Source organism: Bactrocera latifrons, unplaced genomic scaffold (assembly GCF_001853355.1).
Source record: "Bactrocera latifrons isolate USDA-ARS-PBARC rearing strain unplaced genomic scaffold, ASM185335v1 scaffold_23, whole genome shotgun sequence".
Classification (NCBI taxonomy): Eukaryota; Metazoa; Arthropoda; class Insecta; order Diptera; family Tephritidae; genus Bactrocera; species Bactrocera latifrons.
The window spans coordinates 276,992-291,648 of NW_017535852.1; the positions used below are offsets into that span (position 1 = coordinate 276,992).

Here is a 14,657-nt window from a genome sequence, read left to right on the forward strand (position 1 = left end):
GGTTACATGGGTTTTTGTCTTATTAAATTTTTTAACATCTCGAGAATATTGTCCTAAATTTTCAAGTTGATCCGATTAATACTTTCAGAGATATAACCTTGAAAAGGTGGACGCTCGAGGTCAAGTATAGGCTGAGGACTCAGTGGGTAAAACTTTGAACGCGTTTTTCTCAAAAAAATGTTTTCATAGTCGGTTGTCAAGGTTTTCGCGAACTACTTAACCGCGATCTATATGAAATTTTACATAGGTCTTCGAGGATTTTTTTTTTTAATTACAAATCGAAATTATAGAAACGTCTGCCAAAAATCCAATTTTCATTTTTGTTTTGTTTTCCTTCAGCCCCTACCTAGTTTATTGTCTTTACTAAAACACTTATTTTTTTATTTTTATTTGAGATGATCCTGAAAGAAGTTCTGCTGACAACGCGGATGCACCTTTTTTCCGAGGGACTGCCAGAAATGGCGTCGTAATCACTGCCATTTGAAAATTTTACAAAATGTTTATTAAATATAAGTAAATAAAAAAAATTTATTAAAGTATTATATTTGGTGATTGCAGCGTTGCTTTAGATCATAATTTATGCTTCTGCTGGAATACTTTGGCAGAAACCATCCCTGTAGCTCAGTGCTTACTCCAGAGTCGCCACGTGGCACTTCAAGAGGTTTTTCATTGATAACGTCGACGATATTGAACAGTAAGACATGCACAGACCGCCATTTACAACATATCGACTCACTCTTAGGAAATGGGGTACTCGCTTTGAAAATCTAGAGTTACCCTAACGACACTCCGTTCTGAATATTGCAGCAGGTTTAACTCCTACTCAATTAAAAAGTCTCCGACCTACCATGGTTAAACACATTATTTTGACAAAATTCGGTTTTTTTATACAACATAGTTTCCTTCAAGGGTGATACATTGCTTCAAAATAGGCCTCAGTTTCGGCCGATTCCTCTTCATTCGGCGAAGATTTGTTCTCAGCGAGCATTCTTTTGAGGTCTGAGAACAAGAAATAGTCGCTGAGGAGCCAGATCTTGAGAATTCGGTGGCTGCAGAAACAATTGGAAACTGAATTCATAAGTTTTTGCCCTCGTTTTCAGTTACTTGTGATACGGTTGTTTCATGATGAAACGGCCCTTTCTTTTTCTTCAAATGCGCTTTATTCATCGATTTCGTCCTTCAAACGACAAAACATAATTGTCACTGTTGATGGTTCCACATTTTTCAAGTGTTACCTTTTTTAGAGCATAGCCTTGCAAACCGACTTTTGCATTTTTTCAAGCTGTGGAGTGGGTTCATCGGATGAATGCCAATTCGACTTCAGTGTGAAATGATGGACTCATGTTTCACTCATTGTCTTATGTATATCGACGCTAAAACTCGAGTTTATTACGCTTGAACATCTCCAAACACTGCTCCCAATCATCAATTCGTCGTTGTTTTTGGGCAAAAGTGAGATCGCGTGACACCCAATTTGCACAGTGCTTTATCGTACCCTAGCATTCGTAAATATTATCACTTTACGGTCATCCAAAATAATTTCAAATTTATCTTTTTGATACTTTCCTCGGTAAAAATCTCTTTTAGGGGTACACTATGTTCACCATTTTCGTTGCTCATTTCACCATGTTGAAATTTAGATACCAATTATCCTTGATGGTTAATTTTTCTGGGGCAGCGTCCGGATATTTTTACTTCAACTGTGCTTTTTTCCTTAAAAAACAATATTTCAACACAGGAATTTCGCGTTTTATCATTTTTTTAATCAGTATATGAGTCAACTTTATACCAGTCAAAAAATTTTCACTTTATTAAAAAAAAAAAATCAAACTTCAAACGTTCATCTCTACACACTATTATGCACTTACCACATTGCAGCCGAAATTGCCGTATTTCAAAGGTTTGTAGTGGAAACGTGGCAATACAAACATAACAGCTGTCAAATTGAAATTACCAACAAAAAAACAAAAAAAAAAAAAAAAATTATTAAAAAAACACTTAATTTCGTTCTCAATTAATTGAATATACCAACTACATGAATTACTATATTCCTTTAGTGTTACGATTGCACTAGAATAATAAAAAATATTTATATTTTCGTTTTGCACACGTGTTCTCCCTTTTACACTAGACTTCTTGCGCGTTCTTAAATGAATAAGTACAACAAGGAGCGCGAGGGGAAAATGAGAAATTAAATAACACAACAAAAAAAAAAAAAAAAAAAAAAAAAAAAAAAAAAAAAAAAAAAAAAAAAAAAAAAAAAAAAAAAAAAAAAGCGAGAATCAACCGTCGTAAATAAATAGTTACTAGTGCTAGTGCGCTTTGAAAAGCTGCCGCTCGCAAACTGAAAAGCAGCGCCGAAACTAGCGAAAGCGTCTTGCAAAAGGTCGTCGGCATAGCAAAGCACAAAAACGCTCACACATAATATAATGTTTGTTTGCATGTATAAAGGAGGAACAACCCTCACTAAAGTCGCGACATGTCGTGCAGCCGGCCGGCATCTCATGACCACTCAACCTGACAACCAGGCGGAGGCTCAGACATTCAACTGTTGGATGGCGCTCAGCTGTTCGTGACACTGAAATATTATTGTTGTTGCTTCCCTACTGCTGGGAGTGTGAGTGCATCTCGGTGAGTGTAGTTGTTTATTTTGATTTGTCATGAAATCGATAAGGGGTCGCGGAGGTTAACGGGTTTAAGTGATGGCATGGTTAGAACAGGAGCTGTTGTCAAACATTGACGTTTACTTGGACGAGTTGCATTTTGATAAAAATAGTTTTTCTAACAAAATTTTCAGCATTTCCGTAAAATTATGTATTATGATATGATTTTTTTAAATACAGACATGTATTTCAAATGTTGTGGATATATTTATATATCTATAGAAATTGATTATAGCGATATAAAAGTTAATATATTAAATATTTCGGCATATCGAACAATTAAGGTGATGTCATGATATACTTTTATTATAAGAAGTTCTAAACGAGATTTCAAAAAATTTCCGGCTCTATTTTTTATGTTGCAAAGGTTATTAAGTTTATACCAAAAATATTGTCCCGCAAAGATATTTTACAATAGCCTCTTGTTTGACAGAGCACACGAGAGTTGTGTCAAGCTGTCATGTTTTGTTTTTTTTTTGTTCAATATAGTATGGCATTTCATCCTGATAAGACTTTTAAAGTTTACTTCGAAGTGAAGAAAATATAGCAGCCGTAGCTGAGGTTGTATACGTAGAACGTGGAGAGTTGAAAAGTTCCAAGAACATCCGACGTTTTCGAGACACGTTTGTTAAGTGTTGAGGGTATGCAAATAAGTAAAATTTGCCATATTTGGGACGACAAGCAAACTGTAGAGCTGCTATTTCATCCAGAATGGGATTGTGGGCCAGTAGAATCATCTCGTCCACATTTCTTCAAAAATGATGAAGGTGTTTATTTAATAGTCAATGGTCAATCGTGTCATCATAACCGACTATTAGACACCTGAAATAACACTTCGGTGAACAGGTAATTTCACGTTTAGGGTCGTGATCAAGATCATGTGATATAACGCCGTTAAACTTTCTTCCTGTGGGGTTATATAAAGTCCAAAGACTGTGCGGAAAATTCCGCTTCGATTCAGGCCGTGGAGCAAAACATCACTGGTGACATTCGCCAATTACCAATAGAGTCATCGAAAATTGAACTCAACGGATGGATTATCTGAGACGTAGCCGCGGCCAATATTTGAAAGAGATAATCTTCAAAAAATGAATTCCAAAGAATGTTCTTACGAATGATAATATACATTTTCCATTAGTTTATAATTTTGAGATTTATCGAAATGGATCACCCTTTATAACACCGGTTCTTTATTTAGCCGTGTGGTTTTCAATGAGATTATATTTATTTCAGAGTTGATCTTTTTGACAACCGTTTCTTGATTTATACTCAGTTCGAATTCTTGGCCATAACATTGAATTATACGCGTTTTATTTCTTCTTGAAAACCACATGTTTAGAAACCACCCGCGAATTTCGTTTTAATTTTGCAGTTATTTAAATTTCAAAAATTCGTCCACCCTAGTAATATCACTATTCTTCTAACATATATTTATACTAAAGTTGATTATACGATTTTCCACACCATTTTCATACGTAATCCACACGTTTGCGAATTTATTTCAGTTTAATTGTGTAAAATGATATTTTATAAGTATGTGATTTTTTCAGTTTTAATAATCTTATAATGGCATTTTATTCTGAAGGGGAATCGGATTTCAAAGCACGGTCAAACATATTGTAGATTATTTGCCTTTTGTTTTAAGCTCATTATTCTATAATTAACATGACTTCTAAACGTAACGTTTTCTATTTTTTTTTCTTTGATTTTCTTTGTTATTTTTCTTAACGTTCAGGCACATACGGCAAAAATGTTTGTTGTGTGTGTTATTTCTAAAAATCAGGAAGTTATGTACACAAATTTTATATCATATAATTATAATAATTATATTTAGGAGTGCTGAATGACATTTTTTTATCATTTGAATATAAAAAAAAAATCTTTAGAAAATCTCTCTTCTAGCCTTTCTACTGCCCCTACCTGCAATAAAAATAATCTAAACTGAATCGCTTGGTGTTTTAAGAACGTATTTGACGGCTTATAATTTCTGGTAATATCATTCGGAAAGCTATATTACTCCTTCGCATGAGTTTACTTTTAATTTCATCTGATGAATTTTGTTTGTTGAGAATTTACTTCAAACATCAGTTATTTCGTCGGTTCTAAGTAAGCAAGTTTTATGAGAAATCCATTGGTAGGCGCTATTAATCATTCAATTGTATTTTTGATATGAAAAAGCTTCTCTTAAATATATCGCAGCCCTCCGAGATCGGCGCGTCATAGTTATGTATGCTTCCACAAATTGTGTGTAGAGTTTAATTCGAAGCTCTGAAAAGTGCGTTAGATCTTTAGGGTTGTTCGCTATTAGTGCATACGCATGATAGCACTACATCTGAGAACCCTTTTGCTCTCGACATTGCAACAATCAAAATCAATAATTTATCGCGCAGAGTGGGTGTCATGTAGTTTGTTGTCACGCGTCTCACGAATTTTGCATTTAATTTTAACGCTCTTTAGTAATTCTATTGAAATAGAGCATGATGAACGGGCGGAAAAAAGTATAATGAAACGGACCAAATGTCAAATTACAACTACAAATATTAATGCAAGCTTGTTTTGAAATAAATTAAAAAGGGGAACTTGGCACAAGGGTAGTTTGCATTATTGCAGGGTTGTTTTGAAAATGACACCAGACGGTAATATGATGAATCATAAGTGCAAATAAAACGCGAAAAAACGCACGCAAACTATGCCAGGCGAATGGATTTTATAGAGTTTATGCTGAACTTCAAATGATGTGGTGTGTTAGGAACGAATATATTTTCAGAGTTAGCACAATATTGTAGGTTTTAGCAACCTTTAAGAGTTTGTTGTATTTAGAACGAATTAACCATGTCGAATGATGAAAGTTGTCTGAGAAAATGTTACTATAAGTTTCTCTTGGTTTCATAAAAAAAATTGTGAATGTAGCTTTTTAACTGACCTCAAAATGGTGTGGGTCGTTGATTTCGACATTCAAGTCCAGGTCATTATACCTTTAAAAATGACGAAAAATTGCATAATACCTAGTAATATCTTCCGAACTTGCTGTGGTTTTTTTGATTTACTAGGACGCATGGTTAGAATAAGAAGGCCCAGGGTTTAGCCAATAGGCTGGATGTCTCTCTGCAATCTCAAGTTTAACTCACTATAGGTGTGATTGCTTGAAACGAAGGCTATACCTGACTTGACTGCTTCGATTATAAAAAATATGACCCAACGTTGCTTTTGTAGATGATACCGAATTTCATTTAACTTCAGTTTTTGACGTTTCGTGGTATTAGAATGGATTTTCTGTTGCCCAATAACGGTATTTTAACTTAATAATACTGCCACAGCGTGAAATAGGGTTTCTGCCTCACTAAAATTTGATTTTGATCTATCAGTTTGTATGGCAGCTTTCCAGTAATTCGCAGCAGTAATCCGATCAGAATAACTTTTTTTTGGTAATAAAATGGGGTTTCACGGATTTCGAATGCGTTTTCCGTTCCCTAGGTAGGGCTATTTTGTTGATTAATAACGGGCCTCGCCGCTGAGCAAAATTTGTTGTACCAGGTTCAGTGGCAGCCATTCTAGTGATAGTTGGACTGTATTTCAATCGACGTCAACGGCAGGTTAACAGTACGCTTTGCGCTTCAAAACGCGTCTACCACTGAGAGCGCCGACGATTCGATTCGATTATGTTGGATTTTAGGTAACACTCGTTCTGATAACACTCTGACTACTCTGACACTCTGATCATGCTCTGTCTCTTATACACATCTAGATGTGTATAAGAGACAGACAGTACGCTTTGCGCTTCAAAACGCGTCTACCACTGAGAGCGCCGACGATTCGATTCGATTATGTTGGATTTTAGGTAACACTCGTTCTGATAACACTCTGACTACTCTGACACTCTGATCATGCTCTATCAAAAGCAACATTGAAGAGATGGTTTCAATAATGACGTTTATATAAGAAATGAAGAACGTGAAAGACTAACATAAAAGTTGGAAGATGCTGAACCAGCAATTTGGATGAAGATAATACTTTAAGACAAAAGCAAATGACAGCTATGTAATATGTTGCACCTCAAATCATTTCAGACTGTTTAAAACCTATGGGAAAGATCCAAAAGTGTGGGAAATGGCTGCCATATGAATTTAATGAAGACCGAAAAAACATTTGTGAAAATTTGCTTCAAAGACATGAAAAAACATCATTTTTACATGGAATTGTCACTGGAGATAAAAATTTGATTTATTTTAAAAATCCTAAACGGAAAAATCATAGATTAATCGGGGACAACCATCAACATCGACTGCAAAAACAGATCGATTCAATAAGAAGATAATGCTCTGTCTTTGGTGGGATCAGAAGGTTGTGGAGTATCATGAGTTCCTAAAACCTGTTGAGGCTGCAAATTTGAACCATGCATTGATTGAAAAACGATCAGATGGACCAGCAAATGGCAAAATAATTTTGTTGTACGACAATGCACTCGCCTATTCAGAAAAATCGGTTCAGGATACAATCAAAGTACTTAGCTGGGGGCTGCTACCCTACTCGTCGTATTCAACAGACTTGGCCCCTTCCAATTACCACTTCATACAATTCCTGCGCAAAAGTCGAAAATTGGGTGACTGACTGGTTTACATCAAAAAACAAACATTTCTAAGATCACGTGTTGAGATTCTCTGTATGACGGGGTTTTCAATAAGAGCGCTACAAAAGTTTTTAAGTAAAACAAACATGGTTTGGGTTATAAATGAAATTATTTATGCAATTATATATGAATCTCCATTTCTTTTGCATGGCCACCACAGGACGCTTGCAGAAGTCTAGACGCTGAACCCAATTTTCGACGGTTTTCAGGCATAAATCGGCCGATACCGCTGCAACTCACGTTTGATTTTCGTACGGAGTTCATTAAATGCCCAACGCTTGAGAACGACGTGTGAGAGACTGATTTGGGCTTTCATCCATTTTGTTCCATGTCTGTGGATTAACATTTTTCCACTCGGTGTTTAATATTTGATCTGACAGGACGATTATGACCACCATAAATTGGACGTAGCGCTTTTAAATTTGAGGCCACTGACTCCTTTCGGTACTAAATTTTAATGATTTCGACTCGTTGTTGGATCGTCTATCTTTCCATGATGAAATGGCAAACCTTACTGAAGAGAAATGTCAAAAGAGCGGGAAAACTGAAAGAGACGTTCATAATCATACATTATGGAAAACAATATTGGCTAATTAGTCATAAGCCGTAATTTATGTAATAATTTCTATCTTCATGAATTTTAAGGCGGAAAAATCGAAGAAGTCATGAGAGTACGAAGTTTTTTTCTTAGATGTCAGATGAAAAATATTTATGCCTTAATTTCAGCATAAACCATGCCAATTTGAATCCTCCACCACCGACAAATAGTTGGAAAATTGCTATAAAATTCATTTCCACTTAAAAATATTTCAACTATTAATTCTTTAAATACACTTTCATTGACACACATATGACAAAAGTTCACACTTCGGTCCAAAAAAAAAAAAAATATAAAAAAATAAAACTCAAAAATGTACTGTCGAATTCTCGAGTTGCGTAATTGGCTGTTGCAACACCTATTATACGCCACCAAACCCGCCAAACATCTATTATCCACTTGAATTGCTGGATGTGGGTTGTCGAAAACATCCTTGCCACACGCTAATTAGCCAAGCTGTAAATTTTAATTAGAGGCAAAAATCTTAAAGTACACACTCGAATGTGGCATGTGTCCTTCCGACTGCAACCCCCACCATAGACCGCACATCCCCCGTCCACCACGCACATTACAAGGCGCACACACAGTTCTGCTTGGAGTGCCAAAAGAGTCACTTCAATGTTGGCACATGAATGCGTGAATTTTTCTGGGACATTAAACTGAACAGATACTTGAAATTAAGATGAACGAGCGCCGCAAAATCCCTCCCAAACAAAATACATACATTTATTTATGGAAAGTAAAATGCGGCAAAGTACTGAGAAATCAAGAGGAAAGAAATAAAATAATCAGCGTGAACAAAAAGTTGAAAAACGCCGAATGCACTCGGGTATCGTGCGCTCAGACTGAATGACGCGAAATTAGCTTTCGCTTTCAAGTGGCGGCGGCATATGTTTGCTCAAACACGCCCACTTGCATACATACAGACAAACAGTTGCATAAAATTTAAAAAAAAATTGAAAAAACATTAAGTAGCATACTTCGAGTGCGAGTGCGAGTACCCGGTACAAGCCGCGAATACAACGCTGCATAATGCACTCAAGCACTCAAGAGCCTATTATTTAGTATGAGCGTGACGCGGAATCGAGCATAGTGGCATCATCATAAAGCTGTTCTTAGAAGCAGACTTACATGCATGCATACATATGTATGTGTGAGTGAAATCCCTGTAAGAAAATTTACGGGTTTTATACTAGTTGTGGTCTAGTGCGTTGAACTCCATTACTATTTTGCGTTCCCCATAAAAGCTGCTGAGAGATGTTGCATTGTTATTTTATGTCACAAGAAGTCTCCCTTGAAATGCCTTTCGAAAGTTTCGAACTGATAAGAAAAAGTCTAAATTTTCATAGCCGACGAAGAGAAATATTCAGTGTTTTTTTTTTCAATTTTACATTTACTGGGGTCTAACATTCCAGGAAGCGTGAAAAGTTTTCTCTTTCATAGATCCTTTTTAGTTTCAGATGTTGTAAAGTTCTTCGGTTCGTTGCCATTAGGAGATTAGTCGATATAATAAGACGTTGTCTCAATATTTCTATGAACTGGTTGAGAACTACTGCGAAGTCGTCACTTGAAGCGAAAACAAGAATTTGTTCATGTGCCGATCATTAGCGAAGTATTGGAGGAGTTCACTCCAAATTTTGGCAATTTTTTCGAATTATGGTAAGGTTAGCTTAGGTTAGATTCTTTGGCTGATCTTCAAGATCCGTAGGGATGAAAACAATCTCGGATTGGCGCTAAATTACGAAAAGAAGAAACGACTGGAGCGCTATTGTTAACTAGACTATAACCGCGTAAGCGGTGTCTACGCCAGAAAAGAAGAAGAAGATCTTCAAGATGGGGATCGCACGTGGACAGCTATATACGAGTTAAGTAACTGATGGAATTAAATTTTAGGTGTCGACAAAGCTCACTAGCTTACATTGTGAAATCTGAAGTGTTTTAGGACAAAGGATGTGACAGTCAAGAAGGAAATGTTGAAAGGTTTCTATTCCGTCTGTTTCCAAGAAGCCTCCACTACTATCAGGCTTTATGGTTTTGAACCTTACAAAGTGGAAAACGAAAGGGCAACGACTATGAACCGCTAAAGCTAGAGGTAAATTAACCCTGCTGAGACATAGTTACGAGCGAATATGCATGAAGATTTCCGCGATTCCGAGTCTAAGTGACCTTATTTTTATCCGGTCATCTCGGGACCATGTCTCGAAATTACTACAGAAATGTTTTCTTTCGCTATAACAACAACAAGAATTGAGTTGATACCGTTCATATTGAGGTTAGTCTTTCCTTAACTAAACTGATTCTGAAAATACTGCAATTATGCTAGCCTTAAGCTCAAAGTCCGTACGCTCAGAGCTAGCATAGTCGCGCTAATATCAGAAGGAAACTCATTTCTCTGTGGTTGGACTCCGCAGCATTAGATCTATAGGCACTTCTACTATAATGGCAGCAATCTCTCCCGAAAAACGCTCAAATAGTCAGAAAGTCAGACACTCTAGTTTTTATTATAAAGTGCTTCCATTGAATTCCTAAATGATTATAAAAAATTTATTAGCAAAAGTTTCCGGTTCTGACAAAAACACAAAAAAAAAAAAAAACAAATATTTAATTCCACAATTTCCTATCGGGTTTCTTGCGAGCATAAATTTCAGAACCACATACATATACGTCGAATCAACTTGAATAAAGCCTTATATTGAGTACACCTTGTAGCCTATAAAGGTTGTTTGGACGTTCGAGGCACACATACAAACATACAATGAAACACACATACAAACAAAAACAAACTCACTTTCAGACACATACCGAAAGGAAGCTGTGCTCTCGGCCTAATTGGCGACTTTATAACCTTTTGTGAAGAGCTTCCAACATGCTACGCACATATTTTCGCTTTTGTTGTGCGACCGGCACACGCCTACAAACATACACACTCACACGTATATGATATTTGTGTCGTGTAATGCCTTGAGGACCTTACATTATTCATCATCGCTATTAACAAGCAGGTGCTACGTCGCATCATACACACTAATTCCATTCACTCACCTCCCCGCTATCTGCCATTATGCGCGAGTCTGTGTTTAATGGAGCCGTTAAGAAGTGGCGCGTAGTTGGCTTAGCAGCAGTCACCCTTAAGTACTAAGTTTGCCTAGTGCATAGCTCTCGAAAATGGCAATAATTCTCCTCCTTGTCATTATAAGAACACGAGTGTGTTGTACTCCACAACTTCAATGTGAAATTATGACAGGCTATACGGCCGTAGTCTAAACAACAGACGGACTTATTGAGTGCTTAGCTTTTTCCGCGAGTATTTTACAATTTTAAGGGTGGCAAGCTGAAATGAATTCGTGTCCGAAATATTAGGGTATTGGCTTTATGACAGTTCCCTTAGTGACATTTCATTAAATATGTCATTTTCGAGTTAATGGTTGAGTCAGTTTTGGTGGAGTCTAGCTAATATTGCCTACTTGCTGTTGTATTAACGTTTGAAGTGAGTTTGGCGTTGATAGGCTTATAAATTTTATAGTATTTAATAGTCATAAAAAATGATGAATTTTGGGGTCCTTCTGGGGGAAATATTTTTAAAATTTATTGTTTAATAAAAATTTATAGTTTTCAATCTAGTTTAAAATTTAATGATAAATTAAGAAACGCAGCGCCTCCAAGAAGTTTTCTTAAAGCGCAACACGCCTAAAGAAGAGATAGATCAGTAGAGAATACGAGAGCAAGAAGAAATATCTTCTGTCATCAAACAAACAGTCGTCGCACTCGCTACTTGGCTCCCACACCACTGTTGAGTCACAACTTAGAAGTCGTAGATAATTTAGTCTATTTTGGAACCAGTATTGACAGCAAAAACAATGTCAGCCACGAAATGCGACGCAGAATAACTCTTGCCAACAGGTGCTACTTTGAACTGAGTAGGCAATTGAAAAGTAAAGGCCTCTATCCAAACTCTATTAGTCACTCATTATTCCCGTCCTGCTATAGAGTGATCTTCTGATGAGGCGACGTTACGTGTTTCAGAGAGAAATATTCTGCGGAAGACGTATGATCCTTTGCACATAGGCAACGGCGAGTATCGCATTCGATGGAACGATGAACTGTACGAGATATACGACGCCACTGACATAGTTTGACGGCTACGCTGGCTAGGTCATGCCCGAATGGATGGAAACACTCCAGCTTTGAAAGTATTCGATGCAGTAGCTGCCGGGGGAAGCAAAGTTAGACCACCACTCCGTTATAAAAACCAGGTGGAGAAGGACTGGCTATACTTGGAATCGCTAATTTGCCCCAAACAGCGAAAAGAAACAACGACTCGCTCGCAGTTGTAAACTCCTATCCATGCATAATGGGAGCCAGAAGTGTCTCGTTAAGCAGGGCAGTAGTGGAAAGAGTCGCCTGGAATTAGCGGCTCTACTTCTATTGGCATTGATAACAAGGAGATAAGGAACGAGATTGCCCTGGTGGTATTAAAATCCGTTGAAATGATCGATCGAGATACAAAACTGCAAAAGTCATCATCAAAACTACACAAGTTCCTGTTCACTCTAGATAGAAGAGACTGCAGGAACATTATTGGAATAGTCACTGGTCAAAGTATGGTAGCGGCACACGTCGGCAGAATGAGGCTGACAGATCGAGATAACCGCAAGAAATATCAAAAGAAAGATAAAAGGAAAACAATCCCATGTGCACTTGTTCCGTGTTAGCAAGACAACGCCGGGGCCCCCAGGTGTACTCCGCATTAACTAGGTTACGGCACTCCGTTAGCTAACGGTGTGACTGGTCAATGCATGTATCGCTAGCCAGACTAACTAACCTAACCTACTTGAGTACTTTGTTGTAACTAATAAATTTCTTCTAATAGGACCAGATCAGCATTACTGTTTGTTTTAAATAACATACCGAAAGGGCTCCAAATGTCGCTCTATTTGATGAGGGCTTTGCAGTTTAGTAAGTGTAATTTCAATCAAGAAAATATTCAACGCAGTCTTGTAGAGTTCATTGGTCAAGTTATATTAGTTAGACAATGGAGGAAACTTAAATAAAGATTAGGGAAATAATTGGGACTGAATTGTTTTCTGAAATTGTCAAATTGATGGTTGTGCTTGAAGTAAGGCCACTATTCTCTCCACATAATTATCTCGGATAGCTTGATTCGTTATGAACTATTGATTTCTTAATCAGAATTTATCTGCATTCTTCCAATCACCGGGACATTCTTATGAAACAAATTTTATCAATTTGCAGGATAGGAAATCTTTATATAATTTGACATGTAATCATGTGGAAGGATTGTGAAGACCTGCTGGTTAGATCGATGTATGAACTTCGGACAATAGACAGACACTTCCTCTTTGATGAATACTTCAACAAGATCTAATTTTCACTGCAGCGTTGTATAAAAAGATCGTAAGTTTAAAAATCTTAATATTTTGTCTTTAGTGGCTTGACTATTGATTGACTTAGTTTTCAGCGCTAAGTTGGATATTACCACTACTTCGCCGAATATCTGTCGGATCCGTCGGCGAGGCAGCTCAAACATAGATTATGTTTTCTTGTCCCCAATTAGTATATTGACTATTACTTGACTCGTTCACATTACCAGAAGTTAAAATCGAAATCCACAACATCACAGAACTCGTAAGAGTTTCTGGCAAGAGGATAAGAAAATGAAAACTAGAACATAAACCACAAAATAAACGCGTCAGAAAATTCGCTGATAGTAATTGTTTAACTTAAGCGCTAGCTTCGACTAAGCTGCTTCATGGCTTCAGTTAATCTCAGAGGATTTTCTCCTCCACCAGCTATAAATATTCCTTATTCACTGCCGCTCATTCAACTTAACCACAACTGTGGCTTTTTCAACCGAATTAATCGATTTAAATATCGTCTTTGGTGTCAGCTATTTTTCTGGGTCTTTAATTAAAGGATTCCACACGCAGTGATTATTAAATTGTGTCAACTGTTAGCGAAAGGAAACGGAGCTACCAGATTGTACATCCGCAATGCTGATACAAGCACAATGAATGACAAGTCGGACAACCGATTCGGAGCAAGTGAAAAAAAAAAAATCGCAAGGAAAATGAAGCGACTTCCGTTGAACAGTTGGGGCGCAAGAAGGAAGTTGAAAAAATCCTAGCAATAATCGTTATTTACAGCAGATAAAGGCCGCTACGAATGCGCAGGCGACAAAATGAACAACGCACACACACACAAACAAACACAATCGAATTACCGGTACGGAGGCAACAACAAGAGAAGCAGCACTAAACCACCAACGCTGGGGCCGAGACTGATCCACTTGGCGTAGAGCCAAAATTGGTGAAACAGCAGGGCGCCGCCAAGTGGCAGTGAATGAAAATATAAAAAAAAAAAAAACAACAAAATTTTTATAAATGTAGTGAAAAATGCCAGGAATAAAGGGCGAAATGAAGGCGAATCACTTTGTGAAAATCGATAAGCACAGTCCATGGCCGTAAAAGGCAATAAATTTCTACAGTAACACCCCGCCAGCGTTGCCACCATACGTTTACACACTCTATATAGTTGTACTCAGTCTGGCGCTTGCAGTACCGTTATTGATGAGTGTAGAGGAATCAAAGAGGCCTGCGTCAGCTAAGCAAGTTCAGACCACCCACACTACTTGTCTTCCGCCGGCAAATCTCAACTGACTGAGGGCACTCCTTCGATGGGTCGCTTCACTGCCGAAAAGTATTAGAAAATTTCTACGCCCTAACTAACTGAAACGCTGTTGTGTTGCGAC

At 37.3% G+C, this 14,657-nt stretch overlaps 1 protein-coding gene across 5 annotated transcripts in view; it reads right to left on the reverse strand.

Annotated features, from left to right (window-relative positions):
* Positions 1-14,657, reverse strand: part of LOC108968813 — a 156,146-nt gene that overhangs the window by 23,495 nt on the left and 117,994 nt on the right. The window contains exons 1-2 of one of the 5 annotated variants that reach the window (XM_018933086.1): positions 2,033-2,201; positions 1,869-1,936 (exon numbers count right to left, since the gene is read on the reverse strand). The exons of 2 other annotated variants lie outside the window; for them this stretch is intronic. In XM_018933086.1, the coding sequence (XP_018788631.1) occupies positions 1,869-1,931 (63 nt within the window). In that variant the 5' untranslated portion in view covers positions 1,932-1,936; positions 2,033-2,201. Of the gene's footprint in view, positions 1-1,868; positions 2,202-14,657 lie in introns of those variants that run through there. 2 more of the 5 variants (XM_018933085.1, XM_018933083.1) reach the window with 2 other exon arrangements.